At 41.0% G+C, this 21709-nt stretch overlaps 1 protein-coding gene across 1 annotated transcript in view; it reads right to left on the reverse strand.

The window, feature by feature from the left end:
- Positions 1-21709, reverse strand: part of HDAC2 (histone deacetylase 2) — a 55070-nt gene that overhangs the window by 15547 nt on the left and 17814 nt on the right. Inside the window, exons 3-9 of the mRNA XM_074948268.1 lie at positions 21305-21422; positions 19523-19597; positions 18953-19091; positions 14500-14641; positions 7505-7597; positions 7307-7415; positions 4364-4504 (exon numbers count right to left, since the gene is read on the reverse strand). Of these exons, the coding sequence (XP_074804369.1) occupies positions 4364-4504; positions 7307-7415; positions 7505-7597; positions 14500-14641; positions 18953-19091; positions 19523-19597; positions 21305-21422 (817 nt within the window). The remainder of the gene's footprint in view (positions 1-4363; positions 4505-7306; positions 7416-7504; positions 7598-14499; positions 14642-18952; positions 19092-19522; positions 19598-21304; positions 21423-21709) is intronic.

Genomic DNA, 21709 nt, shown 5'->3' on the forward strand with positions numbered 1-21709 from the left:
GGAATACCCAAATCTTTGTGATTGATTCTTATTTCAAGACGTCACTGTTCAGACACTTAAGGGGCAAGTTCTCAACAAAATATGCAAAAGTGGACAGGAGGTGGCCTTGTTCAAGGCTGCATTCCTAGTGGTGGGTTGTAGTTTTCTGAGCTTTTAGAGTCAGAAAATTAGTGCCTGAGTCAGTGAGAGATACTCCAGGAAGGGCTTTGAATGGAAGGATTTACAGTGGGAGGTATGAAAGGTCATCCAAACCTTGAGGATCTCAAAAACAGATCTAGGCAGGCAAGGAGAGTTCATGATGCTACAGGAGAGTAGTGAGGCAAGGATTTGCTTAGTAGAAGCACTGAAGGAATTATATAGCAATGAGACCAGCTGGAGACAGGCTCCTCTTTATTCATGGGCCCATCATAACATACCAATTTGTTATAGTTTTAAGAAAGGGGCTTACAAAGTTGAATTCCCACCCATTCTGGATGGGGGCTGTGACAGCTGTGGCTCAGTTAGGGTTAGAGTGATTCAGGCAACTGGACAATGGCATTCATGTGTGTACAGGACATATGTGAGACCCAAAGCAGAGAACTGGAGCTAGTTTTCCTGTGTTTCAATTTCAGAATCATGCAAACAGACCAAGTGAGATCTGCAGGCACAGTATTGTACACTAGGAGCATAGTCAGGGCTTCTGAGTCATCTGGAGGATCACAGCTGGGTCTAGGTAGCGAGTCAATCCTGAGCTGGCATGGAAGGAGGGGCATGCTCGGGACCAGCCAATGGCCCTTGCACACTCTTTGGCAGCCTAGGAGCAGGAACCAGATGTAATTTTTGTTCACCTCTGTGAAAACGATTCAGGATGGTATAAGGGAGTTGACTTGATAAACAGAACAAAAAGGGGCTTCGGGCAGACAAAGGATTTTTCCCCCAGGGGTGATGATTATTTGGTCTGACGTATTGGGTGCAGGGCATAATAGGGAGCAGTGAAGCCTCCAAGGGTGAATAAGACCAGGAGGAGTGTAAATAGGAAGGTGGCTAAATTCACACATAAACATGCCCCCTTGGTTATTCCACATCTGGACATATCTTACTGGTCACCCATGTTATTCAGGGAGGATGGGGTACACCTATCCAATTGGGAGGCAGATTTATTTTTGTCCAATATTAAGGAAGGAATCAGTGAATATCTAGGAACCTGCCAGAGGCTGGGGGAGGTAGCCAAGCATAACTTGCACATGTCCAGTGCAGGCACTTGTTATGGAAGGGGTACAATCTTTGTATAAAAGGGAGTGGAAAAGGATGTAAAGGAAAGCATCCCTTAAGGGAGCTAAGGTCAGGGCTGGAGTTCCTACATGTTACAGCAAGGACCAAATCCCCCTCCTGCTCTCGCCCCTTTAATCCTCTGACAAGGGAGGGCAGCTGGGACCAGGCTGAGGCTTATGCAGAAATGATTAAGAAAATTATTATGACCTGCACTGTACAGCTTATTTTTCGGTACTCCCAGATATTTTAAGTGAATAAAGTTGCAGCCTAATTAAACCACATCCCTTGCCTTCTGTTTTTCTTCCAGCATGGCCAGACAATGAAACTACAACCCCACAGCCTAAGAATCACTGTTGTCTGGGCAACGAGAGTCAGCAGAGAATGAAACACAGAACACTTAAGAATGAAAAGCACTGAAATCAATTGTTTCTGTTTGCGTAGAAAGGGGACAGAGGGGCATGAGGGGCATGTTTGGGAAGCTTGAGGGGAGAAAGCAAGTCTTTTTAAGGACAAGATTGAAGGAGATTGTGGATAGGATGCATTTTAGACTTGTTAGCCTCTTAGAATCTGTGAAAGGACCTCAGAGCTGAGTGTACATGGATCATTCCTTTAACTCTTCCGATAGTGTGGGTAAGGTTGCATATATCTTCTGTAGTGGTACTACCTTTTTTACCGAAAGGAAAAAGATTCACTATTACAGCGTTTAGAAAAGCATTATTCTGCATAGAAAAATCTGAGGTGAAAAGAACCTGAGGACTACAAATACCAACAAAAAAAGCTAAGAGCAATGTGAAGGAAGAATGCATTGCCTATATTGGCTGAATGGGATCACTTCACACGCCAAGACAATACAACAAAAAAAATCTCAAAAGGTAGAAAACAGTAATCACTCTGTTCCTTCAATTGGTTTTGAGTTACAGAGGATGACACAGAGGAAGAGTAGGATGTAAAGTGTGTTTCCTGGAGGCTTCAGAAGATGCAGGACAGAATCTTCTTTCAGGAATAACTAAGTCAAGAGTAATTCTACTGTCTCTGTCAGTGAACAGAGATGAGAGAATCTAGCATAAAATGTCTAGTAAGAAAAATGTTGGAATTAGCAAAACTTTCCAAAAACAGAGGAAAAAGGCAAACGACCAAGCCAACAAATAATTTTACTATTAGCCATTCCAAATGTGGTCTGAAAGATACACTGGCCCAAGTAAAGACGGTTGAAACTTCTGGGGTGTCTATTTCAGGGTTTTATACAGCTGCCCATCACCTGTATCTGAGTGCCTTCCATGAAAAATCAATACCAACAGTAAAGTCCCTAATATGGGTACAATGGAAAAGTTGCAATCAAGACATTTATGGTTTAAGGTCAAAGGTAGCTTCATTTAACAAAAGTGAAAAACAGCATATTTGTTTACACCAGTGGCTCTCAACCTTTCCAGATTACTGTACCCCTTTTAGGAGTCTGATATGTCTTGGGTACCCCCAAGTTTCACTTAAAAACCACTTGCTTACAAAATCAGACATAAAAATACAAGTGTCACAGCACACTATTATTGAAAAATTGCTTACTTTCTCATTTTATAAATTGGGAACGCATCACTTGGAAGTAACAGAGGAGGAGAAGGACCTCAGAGTATTGGTTGATCACAGGATGACTATGAGCCGCCAATGATGTGGCCATGAAAAAAGCTAATGTGGTCTTGGGATGCATCAGGTATTTCCAGTAGAGATAAGGAGGCGTTAATACAGTTACACAAGGCACTGGTGAGACCTCATCTGGAATATTATGTGCAGTTCTGGTTTCCCATGTTTAAGAAAGATGAATTCAAACCAGAACAGGTACAGAGAAGGACTTAGGATGATCTAAGAAATGGAAAACCTGTCTTATGAAAGGAGACTCAAAGAGCTTGGCTTGTTTAGCCAAACCAAAAGAAGGCTGAGGGAAGATATGATTGCTCTCTATAAATATATCAGAGGGATAAATACAACAGAGGGAGAAGAATTATTTAAGCTCAGTACCAATGTGGACACATGAAGAAATGGATATAAACTGGCCATCAGGAAGTTTAGACTTGAAATTAGACAAAGGTTTTTAACCATCAGAGGAGTGAAGTTCTGGAACAGCCTTCCAAGGGAACCAGAGGGGGCAAAAGACATATCTGGCTTCAAGACTAAGCTTGATAAGTTTATGGAAGAGATGATACGATGGGATAGCCCAATTCTGGAAATTAATTGCTGTTCAACTATTAGCAGTAGATATGCCCAATGGCCTGTGACTGGATTTCAGATTGGGCGGGATCCGAGTTACTACAGAGTGTAACTCTGGTGTCTGGCTGGTGAGTCTTGCCCACATGCCCAGGGTTTAGCTGATCGCCATATTTGGGGTCGTGAAGGAAGTTTTCTCCAGGGCACATTGGCAGAGGTCCTGGGGGGTTTTTGCCTTCCTCTGCAGCATGGGGCATGGGTCACTTGCTGGAGGATTCTCTGCACCTCAGAGTCTTTAAGCCATGATTGGAGGACTTCAATAATTCAGACAGAGGTTAGAGGTTTGTTACAGGAGTGGGTGGGTGAGATTCTGTGGCCTGCGTTGTGCACGAGGTCAAACTAGACGATCACAATAGTCCTTCTGACCTTAAAGTCTATGAGTATTATTTTTACCATATCATTATCAATCAATTGAATATAAATATAGTACTTACATTTCAGTGTACAGTATATAGAGCAGTATAAACAACTCATAGTCTGTATGAAATTTTAGTTTGTACTGACTTCACTTGTGATTTTCATGTAGCCTGTTGTAAAACTAGGCAGATATCTAGATGAGTTGACGTACTCCCTGGAAGACCTCTGCATACCCCCAGGGGTATGCATACCCCTGTTGACAAAGTATCAGACTCAAGGTCTAAGAGATTAAAACAAAGTTGCACATACCAGAACTACATTAAGTTCCTAAGGGATGCTGGATTTTAGGTGATGAAAAATTTATTTGCTACCCATCCACAATGAACTGAACTAATAAAGTTTAAGAGTAAGTTTAGTTCCGATAATATGTGATAGAAAGCAACTTCACAATTCTTATGAGAGTTTAGACAGAAGAATATATTTCAGAATTAATATTTACCATTAGGAATTTCACAGTCTAAGGCAACAGCAGTCTCATATGTCCAACATCGAGCAACATTACGAATAGTATATCCTCCTCCTCCTAGCATCAGCAGTGGCAAGTTAAAAGTTTTTACAACCTCCACACATTTAGCATGACCTACCAAAAAGATTAAAGAGCAAATTAAAAAAAAAAAACACTATTAATTTCTCGTCAAAAAATCAGATGAACCGAATTAAAATGAAAGGGTGCTAGAATTAAAACTTCAGTACAGCACTTTTAGCTCTCAGCTGAATTAATCTCATTTGAACAAAAACAGTGTCAGAATTGGTAAATGAGAAATGGACAGAACCTGTGGCACAATATTTCCATCTTAACATTTTCTCCTACTTCGCATTAACACCTTCGCAATTCTCTCTTTTCCAAAAAGTTGTCTTTTTTATAACTCATATAGGCATGCAAGGACAAATCTAGGGCCAGATTCTTGGATCAGCGCAGAGCAGGAGCCAGAAAGGAGCAGGCTGCACCTACGTGATCCTCCCTGGTTCCATATTGACCCCAGCACACTTCAGAGCAGCCGTTGAGCGGCTCTGGAGTATACTAGCTGATTACATTCCCAACGAGCCATATGGCAGTGAGAGAACATCAGTTATGGGGACAAAATCTCCATCTAGGGAGAAACAGCTACTTTCTAGATCTTTAGTGCTGCTAGAATGTCACAGAATGGAGCATATCACAGTTCAGGATCTGGCCTTCACTCAGTGATTACTTTGAGGATAGTCTTGTGGTTAGGGTATTGGACTGGGAACTGGGAGATGTGGGCTCAATTTCCAGCTCTCCTAAAAACTTCATGTGTGAACTTAGATAAGTCAGTTGGGGTGGGATTTTCAAAAGCATCTAAGATAATGGTTCTCAATCAGGGGTCTGCTGCAGAGCTTTTTTTTTTTTTTGGGGGGGGGGGGGGAAGGAGCCCAGTGCCCTCCATAGGGCTAAAGCCCTGAGCCCTGGCGCCCTCATAGGGCTGAAGCTAGGAGCTGAATCTTGGAGCCCAAAGATCCAGTGCCACCGTGGAGCTCGAACCTCGGTGCTCCCCACGGGGCTAAAGCCAGGAGCTGCAGGGCTGAAGCCCCAGTGCTCCCATGGGGCAGAAGCCCCAAACCCAATGGGCAATGCCCCTCCCCGCAAACTACAGTACCTTACCCAGAGAGAGCCAGTTCCAGGGGCAGCTCCATCCCCCACCCACCTTCTCTCCACCAAACCCCTGGCCAGGTCGGAGGTTGGAAACTGGAGCTGGGCAGTGCAGAGCTGCTCTGGCACTGCTGCTCTGGCGGGTGCCTGGAGTGGGCAGCAATGGCAGTCCCCTGTCTCCTGGGGTTGTAGCTGCTCTTCAGCTCCCTTTGACTGCTCGTGCAGCCAATAATAGCCACCCAGGCAGGGGGACTCAGCTCCAAGGCTGACAGAGTCCTCATGGAGCAGCGACTACAAGTGGGGGGACCCTGCCAGCACACAGCCCCTAGCAACCCCCCTGCCTGCACACACTCCCAGCTACCCCTCTTCCTGCACCCTGAGCTACCTCCTGCCAGCACCCTGAGCTACCCCCTGAACACAGCCCCTAGCTACCTCCTGCCAGCACCCTCAGCAGTTTTCAAACTCTTTGAGCTGCGCTCCCCCAGTTTGAGTTATAACTTTTGGTTGCTCTCCCCCCACTCCAAAAAGCCCCAATAGGCGGGGTGGCCTGCTGAGGTGAGTCAGAGGTTGGAGGTGCTATTCCCTACCAGGGATCTGCCCCACCCCACCAAAAGAAGTCAAACTATGCCTATGCCCGAGGCCCCCCCCAGACCCACCCCCGAGTTCTCCCATCCTCCGCTGGGCCTTGGAGTTTTTATAGCATGTTGGGGGGGCCTCAGAAAGAAAAGGCTGAGAACCCCAAATCTAAGAGACTTACATCTTTCAAGGGAGTTTGTGTTCCTAAGTATGTATCTAGCTAAACCTTTAAGAATTGTCACCTTAAAGAAAATTGAGATGATTCAAATAAGTTTGAAGTATGTAACAGTAGTCACTAACATAATGAAACAGTTGTCAATATAACTTTTTTTCTCTCGTTAGAAAAGCATACTGACAGAATTCAGTAAGTATCAAAAGAACATTACTTCTCCTCCCCATTTTGCTAACACTAACATATAATTTTAGCTGTAGAGATTGAGGAAGCTTTTTTTTTTAATTATTAAAATCAAGGGAGTTCTGGGAAATTTAATAATGCGGACAAATGTTCAAGTAAGGCACAGCACATCTTAGTTTACTAGCAAAATTCAGCGCTGCAAGTAATATTCTCAATTCAAGAAGATAGCTAATTTGGCATACCTGATAAAGTATTCACAGTTAAATATAGCTAGTCACATCACAAAGTGACCCCACAGTTGTAGACTATGTACATTACAGAAATTTAAATTCAGCATAAGATTGCAGAAATCATACATTTGGTGTATTACCCCACAATCTAAAACTGAGCTGCACAGCTATGGAAAAATGAGGGAAGCCCAAGGAGTTCCAAACCAAAAGGAACTAAAGAGACAATAGCAAAACAAAAAGGAAGGAAGAAATGAGACTAGGAAGAATAAGATAATGCACAAAATCTAAAGAAGAAATGGTTATGAAAAGGTGGAAATGCAAGTTGCTTAATTTTAGTAAATGGATGTGGGTGGGAGAGAAAAACAATCGTGTCTCTCTCTTTGGCTACCAGTCTCATTTATGACGACAGGCAGTGAATTGGACTGGTGGCCAGAACAGAATTAATATCCACCAACTTAACTTGCCAACTTCACTATCTAATAATATGTTTGAGGGAGAGAGGTTGATCTGGAGAATGAAAACTCCCTTCTCCTAAATAAAAGTTAATCAAACCCATGTATTCTACCTAACAGGCATTATTGTGAATCTGTGAGCATTTTCTCTATTGTTTACCTTTGACAGTAAGATTAAAACACCCCAACCTGTCACCAGATAATGAATCTGCTCCACACTGCAATACCACGGCACTGGGCTGGTACATCTCCATCACTTTGGATATGATCTATAAACAAACAATATAAAATAGCAAATCTTAAATTCAACCTCACAACAACCAGTCAGCTTTTCAAATAGGGTTTACACAATACTCACTGGCTTGAATATCTGCCCATATGATTCATCATCTATACCATCTCTCATTGGAAAATTAACTGCATAGTATTTGCCTTTCCCAGCTCCAATGTCCTACAAAGGAAGTTGACAAATATACTATTACTAAAGAAGACAATGCTTACCAAATCACAGTAAATCACGTGTCTTAAAATATGTGCTATTATTCAGAACAAAAAAATCAGCTTGCTTAATTCCCTATTCTTCTAGAAAATCATTCTGAAGCATAAAATGTATATGCCAAACTTAAAATGGAGAAAGTGTACCATCCACAATACATTGATTTTTTAAAAATGTAATGATTAAGAGAGCAAAAGTACCTTTATATGTTCCTTCATAAAAATGGAAGCTTTTAAAACAGAAGAGAAACTGTACTTGCACATTGGAAGGGAGTAACCAGCCACATGACCAATAATCCCCCACCCCTCTGGTTGGCTGATGCATGGAGTAACAATGAGACCTTTAAAAATAAGCCATACATTCACAGAGATATAAAATGTGCCATAACAGTCTATTAAGTGACTGATATGAGCAACAAGAAATAGATGTTTCCTTTCCCCTAAACAAATGCTTCCAATTATTTAAGGAGGTAAAAAGCTTCCAGAATAAAAGGGAGTTTACAAATAGGTCTGAAAATCATAATAAGCCAGAGGATATTTGTAACTGGCTTAACATTGGTCAATTACTGGAGAGCAGAATATAGCAATCAGTTGTTATTTTAAGTATGTTGACCCAGGTCCAAATTTTACTGGGTTAATTGGAAAACACTGTTGCTGCACATAGGGCAAATTTTACAGTGAGCCAATTTGAGTATTTTCCAGTTTTTTGGAATTGAGCAGTTTTATTGGTAGTACAATAGCAATCTGTCACCTGTGGAAACTGCCTATTTTTTAGAAAGAGCCACAAACTACGAGGTGAACTCAGAATTCTCAGTGGTAAATGATTCTCAACCCCTCCCCCACTCTCTTTCACCAGCAGCATGGATTTCCCTTTTGATTTCCCCAAGCCTAAATTACAATATTAAGCTTGAAGTGATAATCATGCACGTAAGATGCTCACTTAAGTCACAAGAACAAATCATCTAAAAAAGCAGGTTAAAAAAGTCTGAAAAAATAATCAATAGTTCAATTACTTCTATAAATAGTTATGAGGATACAGGCATCTAGACAATATTGTCCATGGCACCCAAAACACACATTTTCATTTTGGTGACTGTCAGACTAACATTTTCATAGGCCTATGCTGGTTTCCATTGAAATATTAAAAGCTACCATTTTTTTCAGCTGCATCAGCCTAGGTCACAAATATGTGCATCTGTATATGCAGCACTAGGTAGATTCTCAACTGATTTATCAAGGCACACTGTGAAACAAGAGTGTCTATGCAGGCATCCTCCAAGTTGAAAAGAAGCTCAAGTAGTTGCCAAAGCTTAACCCCAAGGGAACTGATGTGGCTGAAATAGAAGCCTCAGGAATTCAAAAAGCTGGAGAACAGAGCAGGGAGCAGTTTTCTGCACACAAAGTTTATTCATCAAAACATTTGGGGTCAATCCGAACAGGAGGTAGTGCTATTCCTCCCTCGTCCCCCCTTTTACCCAACAGCCAAGTGTTTAGAGAATTCACCCAAGCTATTGGGAGACCAGTTCAAATCCCCACTTTGCCTGATGTGGAACTTGAGTCTTTCCACACTGCAGGTAAATTCCCCAACCACTGAGCTATAGCTAGGGCCCTTTGTTTTCAGTTTTCATATTATTTAGTTTTTCCCCAGGAATTTATCAGTGTTTATTACCACAATAACAAAAACGGGTGAAAATCAGTGCAAAAAAACCTTAACTTTTCTGGGTAAATATCAGAGTTTATGGAAAGACAGGGGAAAAAAGCATTCAGTAGATTAATGCTTTGAATTTCATTCAATGTGGTTTGCTGAAGAACTAAAACAGAACTCAAAACACAATGCCACCTTTGAGTTTAAGAAACAATACATCTCCAATCCCCAAATAAAACTTTTCATTTGAATAAACGGTTTGCTGTTGTAGACTCAGAACTATTAGCTTATAAATATTTAAATTTAATAATAGGCCACATCCTTTTCAACGCATACACTCAACTTCATCCTTTTCTCCTGTTTTTGTTTTTTTAAACTTTCAAATACTTCATGTTCTGAAACATATGCTGATACACTAAAATGGGAAAAAAATGAAAATTTGTATCAAATCTTTAAACCGTTATCTGCTAACAGCTTGAAAGGTGTATGTGATGGGCATCAGATTCATCAGTACGTTCAGATGCGCATGCACTTCAGAGCTTGCGTGGGTGTCTAAATGGGCCATCTTGATTATCACTACAAAAGTTTTTTTTTTCCTCCTGCTGATAATAGCTCATCTTAACTAATTAGCCTCTCACAGTTTGTCTGGTAACTTCCAACTTATCTGTATGTATGTGTATATCTTACTATATGTTCCATTCCATGCATCCGATGAAGTGAGCTGTAGCTCACGAAAGCTTATGCTCTAATAAATTTGTTAGTCTCTAAGGTGCCACAAGTACTCCTGTTCTTTTTGTTTATTGTATCTTATAGACCGGGGGTGGGCAAACTTTTTGGCCTGAGGGCCACATCGGGTTTCCAAAATTGTATGGAGCACCGGTTAGGGGAGGCTGTGTCTCCCCAAACAGCCTGGCGTGGCCCAGCCCCCGCCTCCTATCCGACCCCCCCCCCCCCACTTCTTGCCCCCTGACAGCTCCCCCGGGACTCCTACCCCATCCACCACCCCCTGCTCCCTGTCCCCTGATCACCCCGGACCCCCACCCCCGACTGCCCCCTGCGGCTCCATCCAACCCCCCCCTCCTTCCTGACTGCTCCCCCCGGGACCCCTGCCCCATCCAACCCACCTGTTCCCCGCTCTCTGACCGCCCCGCCCCCCACCCCCAACTCCCCTGCCCCCTTACCATGCTGCCTGGAGCACCGGTGGCTGCTGGTGCTACAGCCGCGCCATCCAGGGCACTGGGTCAGGCTGCGGCTCTGCAACTGTGCTTCCCAGCTGCCCAGAGCGTTGCGCCAGCGGGCCAGGGGCGAGACTCCTGGGCCAGAAGCTCAGGGGCCGGGCAGGATGGTCACGCGGGCCGGATGTGGCCCGCGGGCCGCAGTTTGCCCACCTCTGTTCTGGACTAATACATAGCCTTACTTCAACAGGCAGCTATGCATACAGACTAATGTATTATCGTAATCTCTCTCTCTCTCTACAGATAGATACAGATTTAACTCATGCAATGTATTGTATTTTCCTAATAAAACATGTTATTTTTTATATATTTGAATGATACAAAAGTAGGGTGAAAACTGGAGGAAAAAAAATACTTTTTGTAAAACCCAGGAATTTTTCAGTAAAAATCAATTTAAACTGAAAACAAAGCGGCTTAGTTATAGGATATTCTGGGATGAGTCTCTCTCACTCTGCCCTTAAAGCTGTTCAACTAGTGGTTAGAGCACTCACTTGGGAGGTTGAAGACCTGGGTTCGTGTCTCTGTCACACACCAGGCAGAGCAGGGATTGGAACCCGTGCCTCTCACATCCTGGGTAAGTGCCCTAACTACTGAGTATTAAGGGGGCAACACCTCCTTCAGTGGTTTTGTGGATGGCATTTTCAAGTTTCCTTTGCTTTTAATAAAAAAGCAGTTAAAAATTTCAGTTTACTCAACTGAACAAAAAACTAGAAAAAAATATTTCAGGTTGACAAATACTTTGTTCAACACAAAATATTTCATTTTGATTGCTGGCATTTTTGTTTTGGATGAACCAAATTTCTCTTCAATTTTTTTGTTCAGATATCAGACAAAAACAAAAAAATCAATTATTTGCACAGCTCTATAGAGAGGGCATCTAAAGTAGAAAGATGTTCTTTCTGGTGGACACAAGACTTCTTCTATGTTTCATGGAGACACCACCTCAATTTTGGAAATTAACTAGAGAGGATATGTCAGAGGAAATTAAAACCTGACTAGAGCCCATTGACAAACAGAAGCTGACTGTTTTGATGCAGCCTGTGGGGGCTAAGAGAAATATACTAGGCAGCCAATTCCAGCACAGAATCCTGACTCAAGGGGTGTCATAAATATAAAGGGAAGGGTAACCACCTTTCTGTATACAGAACTATAAAATCCCTCCTGGCCAGAGGCAAAACCCTTTCACCTGTAAAGAGTTAAGAAGCTAAGATAACCTCGCTGGCACCTGACCAAAATGACCAATGAGGAGACAAGATACTTTCAAAGCTGGAGCAGGGGGAACAAAGGGTCTGTCTGTCTGTGTGATGCTTTTGCCGGGAACAGAACAGGAATGGAGTATTAGAACTTGTTAATAAGTAATCTACCTAGAAATGCATTAGATTTCCTTTTGTTTAATGGCTGGTAAATAAGTTGTGCTGAATGGAATGTATATTCCTGTTTGCGTGTTTTTTTGTAACTTAAGGGTTTGCCTAGAGGGATGCTCTATGTTTTGAATCTGATTACCCTGTAAGGTATTTACCACCCTGATTTTTACAGAGGTGATTCTTCTACTTTCTCTTTAATTAAAATTCTTCTTTTAAGATCCTGATTGCTTTTTCATTGTTCTATAAGATCCAAGGGTTTGGGTCTGCGTTCACCTATGCAAATTGGTGAGGATTTTTAATCAAGCCTTCCCCAGGAACGGGGATGTAGGGCTTGGCGGGATATTTTGGGGGCAAGACGTCTCCAAGTGGGCTCTTTCCCTGGTCTTTGTTTAACATGCTTGGTGGTGGCAGCATAGGGTTCAAGGACAAGGCAAAGTTTGTACCTTGAGGAAGTTTTTAACCTAAGCTGGTAAGAATAAGCTTAGGGGGTCTTTCATCCTCAGGTCCCCTAGAGTTCAGAGTGGGGAAGGAACTTGACAAGGGTAAATGTTTGTTAATTCTTACTTTAAAGGGCTTCCTTAAGCCTTCCTTCTCTTTTATACTTATACGCTCTTTTAAGCGAAAAAGTGAAATCCGGACATTCTTTTCTAATTGGGATCTGATAGCGAGAGGAGAACTCTTAAGAAAACATCTGCATCCATATACATTACAGTTCATTCCAAAAAACTATTTACAAGCAGTGATTATGATGGTGTGGGATGGAGGTTGAGGTATCATTTGTCATTCTGAAGGTCCACCATAAAAATACTAAGAACAGAGAAGATACTTTTCTGTTTGTTTTATTTTATTTCAGCCATCTAAAGCATTTAAATCCTCTTGTCTTCAAGGTGGCTAGCTAAAGAATCCATGAAACTTCATGAGAAGTGGCTTCTCACCGACAAATGCAAACTACCCAAGCTTTCAGAAGCAATCTGGCTTTGTTAAATAATGATAGCATTTTGCCATTACAATAATCCTGTTTTAGCTGCTTTTTGTTTAAATCAACAGTACCACCTTGTGGCCAGTCAAGTTAAGTCACAAAAATATGCACCTCTGATTTCTATAACAAGTGATATAGAAGGAATTTAACAAAACCAAGCAACTCTAGAACTGCATAATTGCTGCCAACAGCCAGACTGAGATGGACATTCAGCGCATTAGTGACTTAACATTTAACTATCAGTCTCCACAATATCCACTGTGAATCACCAACTCTTACTCCCAGCTCCACCCTGGGAATACTGGTGATGTTGCATCACATAACAAGATCTCCTGGAGGCATCGTAAAGGTGGCAAGAAAATAATGGTGCCTACCTACCTTTCACAACAACATTTTGTGTAGTTCTGAAAACTTTTAAGTTACAATTTTGAAAGTTACAATTAACCCCTCAAACACAGCTGATGTCAGTGACACAGCACACACTGGGGTGTGAGAGCAAGAATCTGATCCATAATGAACCTGCATATTAAAAAGTTTACAGCCAATAATATACTATAGTCTTACTACTGGAGGTATTCAGCATACATTTCTAGAGTTAAAATGGGACACCTTTTCAGATCATACACAATTGTAGAAACCACCTCTGCAAATGGGAGGGATTCTCCCATTAGCATAGGTAATCCTACCTCCCCGAGAGGTTGTAGCTAGGTCAACAGAAGAGTTAATGCTTGCATCTTTACAGTATATACTTTACATTAGAAACAAGACAGAAATTCTTCCGTCGACCTAGCGCTGTCTACATGGGGACGTTGGTCGACTTAACTATACTACTCAAGGGTGTGGATTTTTCCCACCCCTGACAGTTAAACAGACCTAATTTTCTAGATTAGAACAAGCCTAGGGGGAAAAAATTAATCTATTCTAAGTAAGTGAACATGCAGAGCCAGGAGATCAGGTTCCTAATTCCAGATGTGCAATAGACTCTGTGACCTCTTGGGCAATATACAATCTCTGTGCCTGTGTTCTCTATCTGTATTTACCAACCTCACAGGAGTTGCAAGGCTTAATATGTTAATATATATGAAGAGTTTTGGTATCCTTAGATGAAGAGCACTATAAAAATGCAAAGCATTAACACTAAGCAACATGAGAAATATCTTCCAACACAGTTGGCATTTTTCAGATACACACAGTATTGTATTGTAAATATCCAAATTTTGATTGATTGTGACAGATGAACCTTTTCCACATAAAAGAACATTATCTGCACAGAGCACCTATTTTTCCTACTGTATGTACATGGTTGAAAATGCAGAGGCCATCATCAAATACACATCTTTTTCCTAAAGAAGTCCCAAAGTCTAGTTTCAAATATAATTGACTTAAATCATCTCAACTATTTAGTAAGCAGCTTGTCCATTTCCATGTGGGCTGAGTTAATTTGCTAAAAAAGATTTCCCAGGCGAATTCTGAAAATTTGTCAGGGAGCTGAGTACTCCACAGAATATGGCATTTCCCCCCCAAAATTTAATTATTGTGAGAAGGAATGATCACCAAACACTAAAATGAACATTTGCAAGAAAAGGAGAAGTAAAAGCTAGTTTAATCAAGTCATAAATTCATGTTTGACCTTACCCTTAAGTCCCCTGTGCCAGGAAAATATTCACCATATTTATGGAATGATACTGTCATGACACGGTCCGTTGTATAAAATGCTTCTTCAACACCATCACCATGATGGATATCAATGTCAATGTATAACACTCTTTGGTGATATCTGGAAAAACCATACATATACATGTGAAAAAAGGATGTAAGAGAAAGTGGCGTGATTTGAGTTGCCAGTGCTATGACATTCAACAGTCAGAATGTAAATATAGTTAAGATTTTATTTCCTGTGCTATCTAAGCAAAAACATGATAATAACTGAAGCTATCATATCCGTTCAAAGAAAATAAACGTAAAAACAAAGATCACTTGATTCATTTCTTCAACACCAAAAGCATTCTACATTTACCCTCATTCTGTCACCCAGTAAGAATCTACATTTTGCAAGCCAATTCTCTTCCCACGTTCCCCCCCACCCAATCACCACCAATTTTGTGATAACTGGGCCTACAAATTTACCCAAATTGTGAGCTCAACTGTAAAGAGAGAATAAGTGTCACAATAACTGATAACAAATGTTGATGGGAAAAGGTGCAAAAGCAAGATAGAAAGACTGAATTAGTACAAACGAAAAAAAGCTTATTGATATAACTCAAGTATTGGTAGGCAAGAAAAGTGTGGAATCAGAAATCAGTGAACAAAAATTGGTATCTTGGAAACTAGGCTTAGTTGGTGAACAAAATAATGAGAGAACGCCCACTACTCTCTTCTGGAGTCCTCAAAAAGAGACTTTGGCTGGGGCGGGCTTTGAAGCATACTATTGTGACACTAACTGAAAAACGAGAGGTGAAGGACCAAGTTCCACCGTCATGGTTGCCTCCCCCACAATCTCCTGAGACCCTGGATCTCCTTTGGCATAATCCTGAGAAATGTCGTGATAACACTGCGGTTGAGACAGGGACCCAGAGGACATCATTACCTCCTACTGAATCCCGACCACCACCTGGGATGGGAGACTGTCTCCTGCATGCTGTCCCTCCAGGTCCTTTTCCTTTCCCACCTTATTTCTTTTCTTTCTTATCCCTCTAATAAAAGTCTAAATTAGCTGGGCAAGATTATAATGTTGCAACACCATTGTAAACTTGTGACCAGAAAAAGGCAAATAAATGCAAAGCCCAAAAAACTTGATGCTAGCACAAATTTGCCAGGGCTTGGAGTGGCTGATAAGATAGTGTGCCATGCCTGTGTTTTTCTAGCAGTGAGGTTGTACATAAAAATCAACAGAGACAAAAACTGCATTTCCTTCTTTCCTGTTCCCCCCCCCGCCCCTTTTGTATGCCCTTGTCTTGGTTTGTCTTCTTTGGAAATGGGATTGGGTTTTAGCAGCAGCAACATCTTTAATACCATCTAAGAGACTGTCAGACAAAAGTTTTTTCTTTCTAAAAACTCTCCTGCTAAAAGGAAAGGGAACAAGGGATGTTGCTAAAATGAAAGTATGATGCTCTGTACCTCGGGGAAACACCTAGCACCCCCATGTTCATCCTTGTAAAATGATTGTGTGGCATCCAATGTAAAGTTTGTCATGTCGGGTGTCTTCGGAAGGCTCGTGATGTATTGAGCATTGTTGTTATAGTGACGTTATAGGTTATAATTTCAAGTATATAGCTGAAAATGTATCCTCATGGCTTAAAGCAAGCCCGGACAAAAACTCTCCAGAAGCAGAGGGGCAGTTCACACTTCATCAGGCCGTGGATGGGACAAACCCAGTCCAGCCCCACAGGAACAAAGGGCGCTGGCCTAGGCAGCAACAAAAGAATCTGTTAGACTCTCGAGGGAGTCACCCCCTTCCTTTGGTCAGTTTGGAACTGTGATGTGGTAATGCTCACCTGACTCTGAAGTGTGTGGGGGATGGAGGGGGGCCCAAAGCCAAGAGGGAAGAAAGGACATGATAAAAGACACACATTTGCCATGCTCTTCCTCTCTCTTCCACCTACAGACACCACCACCACTAAGTGACTTAAGAGCTGATCAAAGGGGAGAGCCTGGCTGAAGAACAACCAGCCAGCCTGTGGTGAGAAACATCTAAGTTTGTAAGGGCACTGGAAGTGTTAAGATCAGCTCAGAATGAGTTTTGCTTGTATTTCATTTGACCAAATCTGACCGGTTATGTTTTGACTTATAATCACTTAAAATTTATCTTTACAGTTCATAAATTTCTTTGTTTATTCTACCTGAAGCAGTGTGTTTGGTTTGAAGTGTGTCAGAGGCTCCCCTGGGGATAACAAGCCTGGTACATAGCAATTTCTTTGTTAAACTGAAAAACTCATATAAGTTTGCACCGTCCAGCGGGCATAACTGGACACTGCAAGACGTAGGTTCCTAGGGTTGTGTCTGGGACCGGAGATATTGGCTAGTGTCATTCAATCCAAGGAGCAGCTTACATGCCAGAGACTGTGCGTGAACAGCCCAGGAGTGGGGGTTCTCACAGCAGAGCCAGGTAAGGCTGGCTCCCAGAGTCAAGGCTTGGAGTGACCTAACAGATCACTGGTCCAGATAACACCAGAGGGGAACGTCACAGAAAGCCTTACTTAATGTTTTACATTTCAAATGCTTTAACTTTTTCCTTCTTTTCTGTATTTTTAATAGAAGGTTAAAATGATGTTTAATGGTGTATTTGCCATGATACTAAGCAGGCTGAGCCTCTGTATACCAAACTCTGAACCTTGCTTAACACTGTTTAATGTTGGACAGTGACAGGGTTATATGGGTCATGTTAACATCTTGACTCTTTGGGCCCATATATTCCATCTAAATTAATACACTCATTTCCCCTTTTCCCTTACTTTTTTCTTTTTCTCCTCTGACCAAGAACTGCTCCAGCCCCTCCCTTTCCTTTTCATGGTCATAATCTGTTTTGTCCACTCTGTCAACTTCAGACATTTTCTTTCAGTCTCATTTTCCTTCAATAAACATGGATTTTACAATAGAAAGCATCCCTCTTATGGTGCATGTGCTAAAGGAATTTTCCAAGAACACTATGCCAGTAAAAGTAGAGAATTACTTTAGTTCAAAAAATACGATTCCTGTGAACTCCTAATCTTGTAGTTTGTCTCCCTTTTCCCACATCCTCAAATATGAAGTGTTTATGCTTCCAAATGCATTTAACTTAATACATACAATATTACACAACTGGAAACCTGTTTAAAACTACTCATGAAGTTTCAAATAATCTAATATTTCTCAACCCTTGGGGACAATTTTTTATAATATTGTTGTGGAATAACGTAAAATAGCGAGGTCTGAGAAGCTATATACTGAAGCTTCCTATGAATAAGCACAATGAAAAGTTTCCTTTCCTTATGGGTATAACGAACAAGACTACTTTGCTCAGTCACGAGCTTATGATTGGAGCCCTGGTTATTGCTGAGGCAGGAATTCAGGGCTCATGTCCTGGGTGTATGTGAAGGATTCAGTAGAGTGGGAGGTTTGGATATTGACAGATTCTTCTCTTTGCATTCTCCTTAATTTTTTTTAAATACTCTTTTACTGTGTTCTCACAGATTACGGCTTTCCCCTTCCATCTCAACTTGATGTGCCTGGCAGACTGTCTCTTTCTTCAACTCAGAGGGCCCCAATCAAATACCTAGATGTTAACTTTCCTAAAAGATGTTGTTTACATTTTAATTAAAGGGACAGAGTCAACTTAAAAATATATCTATATACTTCCATCTGAAAATTCTGCACTTAGTGTTGTTACAAATAACCCCAAATGCTACTGGTAATCGAAAGGTAATTTTATCTGTTTTTCCTTTTTTTCCAGTCTATTTGTATGTCGAACAGCACTCTGCGTAGTCACTTTCACTGTTTTGCTAATGGTCACTTAATCCCCTACAACAGTACAGGAGTAATGTAACTGTGTGATCTTCTCCAAGAGAGTGCCCACCAATAACAGCAGCAGCAAAGCTGGAACCAAAGAGGAAGCAGACAGGCGCCCAGAGAGAGAGCAATCAAGGATCGGGGGGGGAGGGAGGGGCCTGATTATGTGTAGTGGTGTTTCCCTCATGCTCCTACAAAAGACCCTTATTTTAAAAAGGAGCATGGAAGAAGAACCTCATATTTTTAAAGATGTTTTTTTTTTAAATCTCAGGAAATATGTTTGAGTAGGAAAATTGTATTTTTTAAAATATGGTCAACTTCAAACTGAGAAAGTCACTTTACAGGAGAAGGTAGGTGCCCCTGTAAGCTTAGTACCTCTAAATTAAGCCCTGCTTAAACTTTTAATTTTCCTTGCTTGTATGTGATTTAGTATGGATTTCTTTTTGTAACTCTAAATGGGGACAGATTTTTTATTCATATTGTGGTGGTTCAGTGTATGTGATGAAAATTCAAGCCACCTTGATTATTGTGCATTTCTTAGTCACCTTTAAACATTTTAACATGCAGGTTTTCTGACGTCTTTAGATCACAAGGGTAAACTTACTTCAGCAGCTCTAGGATAGCAAGCACAATATCATTGACGTAACAGAAACCAGATGCCTCTGACTTCTTAGCATGATGGAGTCCTCCAGCCCAATTAACAGCCATGTCAGTCTGTTGTCTATTTAATTTTACTGCCCCAGCTAAAATCATTAAGAAAAGAAGTTAAATGTCTTTGAAAGTATTGGAAGAAAAACTGATAACATTTCTTGTAACAAGATTACCTCTTTATGTCACTTTTTTCAAGTCTATCTTGGACTTGCAGTTTTTAAAAACTTTAAAATATTACCATATTTGGTATTAAACAATCTGTGTGACTGACAGATTTGATGCTTCACACGAAGCCATATAGCACACATTACTACGATCAAGCGCTCGAAAGCTAGTCTCTCTCATCAACAGGCTATGGTCCAATAAAATACACTACTTCACCCACCTGGTCTTGCTACTATCCTGGAACCGACATGGCTAGAACAATGCTGCTTATGACTAGTAAAGCATCGTACTGATTGGTTTTAATTGCTACTGTCATATTAATATCTTTAAAAAAAAATTAAGTCCACCGTATACCTACCAACAGAGCCTCCTGTTGACAGCTGGCAGAACTCAAACAGTCCATCAAACACAGGACAATCTTCTCCAACATTAACTGTGTAAGAAAAAGTGTTGTTAGTTTTCAAGTGCATAGTCCTAATATGTGCACAGGTATTACAAATATATATTACTCAAAACACTCAAATGTAACCAGTAGTATGGTTATAGTTCAAGTTCAGTTGACATTTTCATTGCATTCCATGTTTTTAGCAATTTAGTGATTCAACTGTTCAAAGTTACATTGTACTGAAACTTGACATTTTCAGCGTATAGATATACGTTTAGGGACCAGAAGTGCTTGTAGATGAATGAACCTGAACTGTTGCTTAAGGTATTTAAAATTTTCCACACAAGTCAGATGGAGTAATCTTTTTTATGTCTAGGAAGAGCTTTGACTAAATATATGTATAATTACAATAGTTTTGCAATCCGATGTAATATACCCTCCTTGCACAGAATCATAAATGACACCTTCAAGTATTGTAGTTTACTTATTGAACAATTTTATATGCACTTATGCGATGTGCCTATTATTTCCCTCAAATTAATTCTTAATCTTAGCTAACTTCCCTCCAGCTAATAAAGGCCAATTCTAATAATCAGCTCACTCTTCTTTTCACCCAGTACTTTTTACTTTTCCCACTCATTTCTGTAATGATTCTTCAAAGGTAGGGGAAGTAACACTTCTCTAGTCCAGTGGTTCTCAAACTTTTTTTCCTCCACAGACCACTTGAAAATTGCTGAGGGTCTTGGTGGACCACTTAATGATCTTTCCAAATGTTGTTTGTACTGTTAGCTAACTATTGTAAAACACTTTGGATAAAAGCGCTATATATTAAAAAACCCTTAATAATAAACTAGGTTTTTTTGTTCTACAAATAAAAGCACACAACTCATATTTTAATATCACTAGTCTTACCTTTGTTGCGATGGATGTTCCCTCTCTCCCCAGCCATGGCAGCCCCTGAGCTGGGGCTGGGAAGGAGGGGGATCTCTCCCTCGCCACAGCAGCCACAGAGCTGAGGCTGGGAAAGCAGTCCGTCTCTCCCCGGCAGCCACAGCCCTGGAGCTGCGGAAAGTCGCCTCTTTCTCTGGCCGCCGCAGCCCTGCATGTCCCAAATTCCCCCCACCCCCTGTTCTCACCCCACTGCCCCCTTCCACCTATTCCCCCCAAGGCCACCACCTCACTTTACACGTGCATCTTCTCCAGTATCTAGGCACCTAATTAGTGGAGCCACACCTGCGCGGCTCCACTAATTAGATAGGCGGCCCTTCATTCTCTTGTGTGCAGCCACCCAGGTATGCACCTTAGAGGCAACTATCCACAGGCTACCTGAATGGAGCTCATGGACCACAGTTTGAGAACCTCTGCTCTATTCATAAAGCTCTTATCTTAGAATGTGTTTTAATTTTTACAAGCAACTAAGAACCGATAACTGTTAGAAGTGAAATTTGACCAAGTACAATGGACCTACACATAGCACTTACCTCCCACTTAAGTTCTCAGAATGGGGTGTATTGTATTGGGGAGAATTTGACCCCATACTAATAACTGTATACTCGAAGAGCATTTGGTGTTCTGAGTAGTCTTGAGACAAAAACTAGAAGCTCTTTATAGATTGACGTAAAGGAGAAACAATGCCATGAACTCATTGTTAAATATTTAGACAACCAATGCATGTTCACACTTTATATATATGAAGTACTTAACAATCCAGTACATGAATAAATAATGTAGACTTAGTCCAATTTGGAGACTTACATCTCTGCATCTGCTTGCTATATTCAGACATATTGTCTGGCCTTATTGATCGAAGAAATTTGATGTATTCGTCACTGTGGTACTTGGTCATTTCTTCAGCTGTAGCTTTATGGGGTCGCTGTAAACAAAAAAGTAAAATTAATTTTACTCTAACAAAAAATAATGTTGCAACAAATGTCAGTTTTTAACAAATCAGATTAAATCAGAGACAAAATTCATGCAACCAATCTGAACTACCTTAAAGGTATTATAAACAGACACTGGAAAAACTCTGTACTCTAAGCATATTTGATAGAGAGTAAAAGTAGCTACAACTCCATTAATAAAATTTAACATGCAAAATATTTTTAGTGCAGCCTCCATTATGTTTTGCCAATTGTGCTGACATAATTAATGATGGCAGAA

Source organism: Natator depressus, chromosome 3, assembly GCF_965152275.1.
Source record: "Natator depressus isolate rNatDep1 chromosome 3, rNatDep2.hap1, whole genome shotgun sequence".
NCBI classification, from domain to species: domain Eukaryota; kingdom Metazoa; phylum Chordata; order Testudines; family Cheloniidae; genus Natator; species Natator depressus.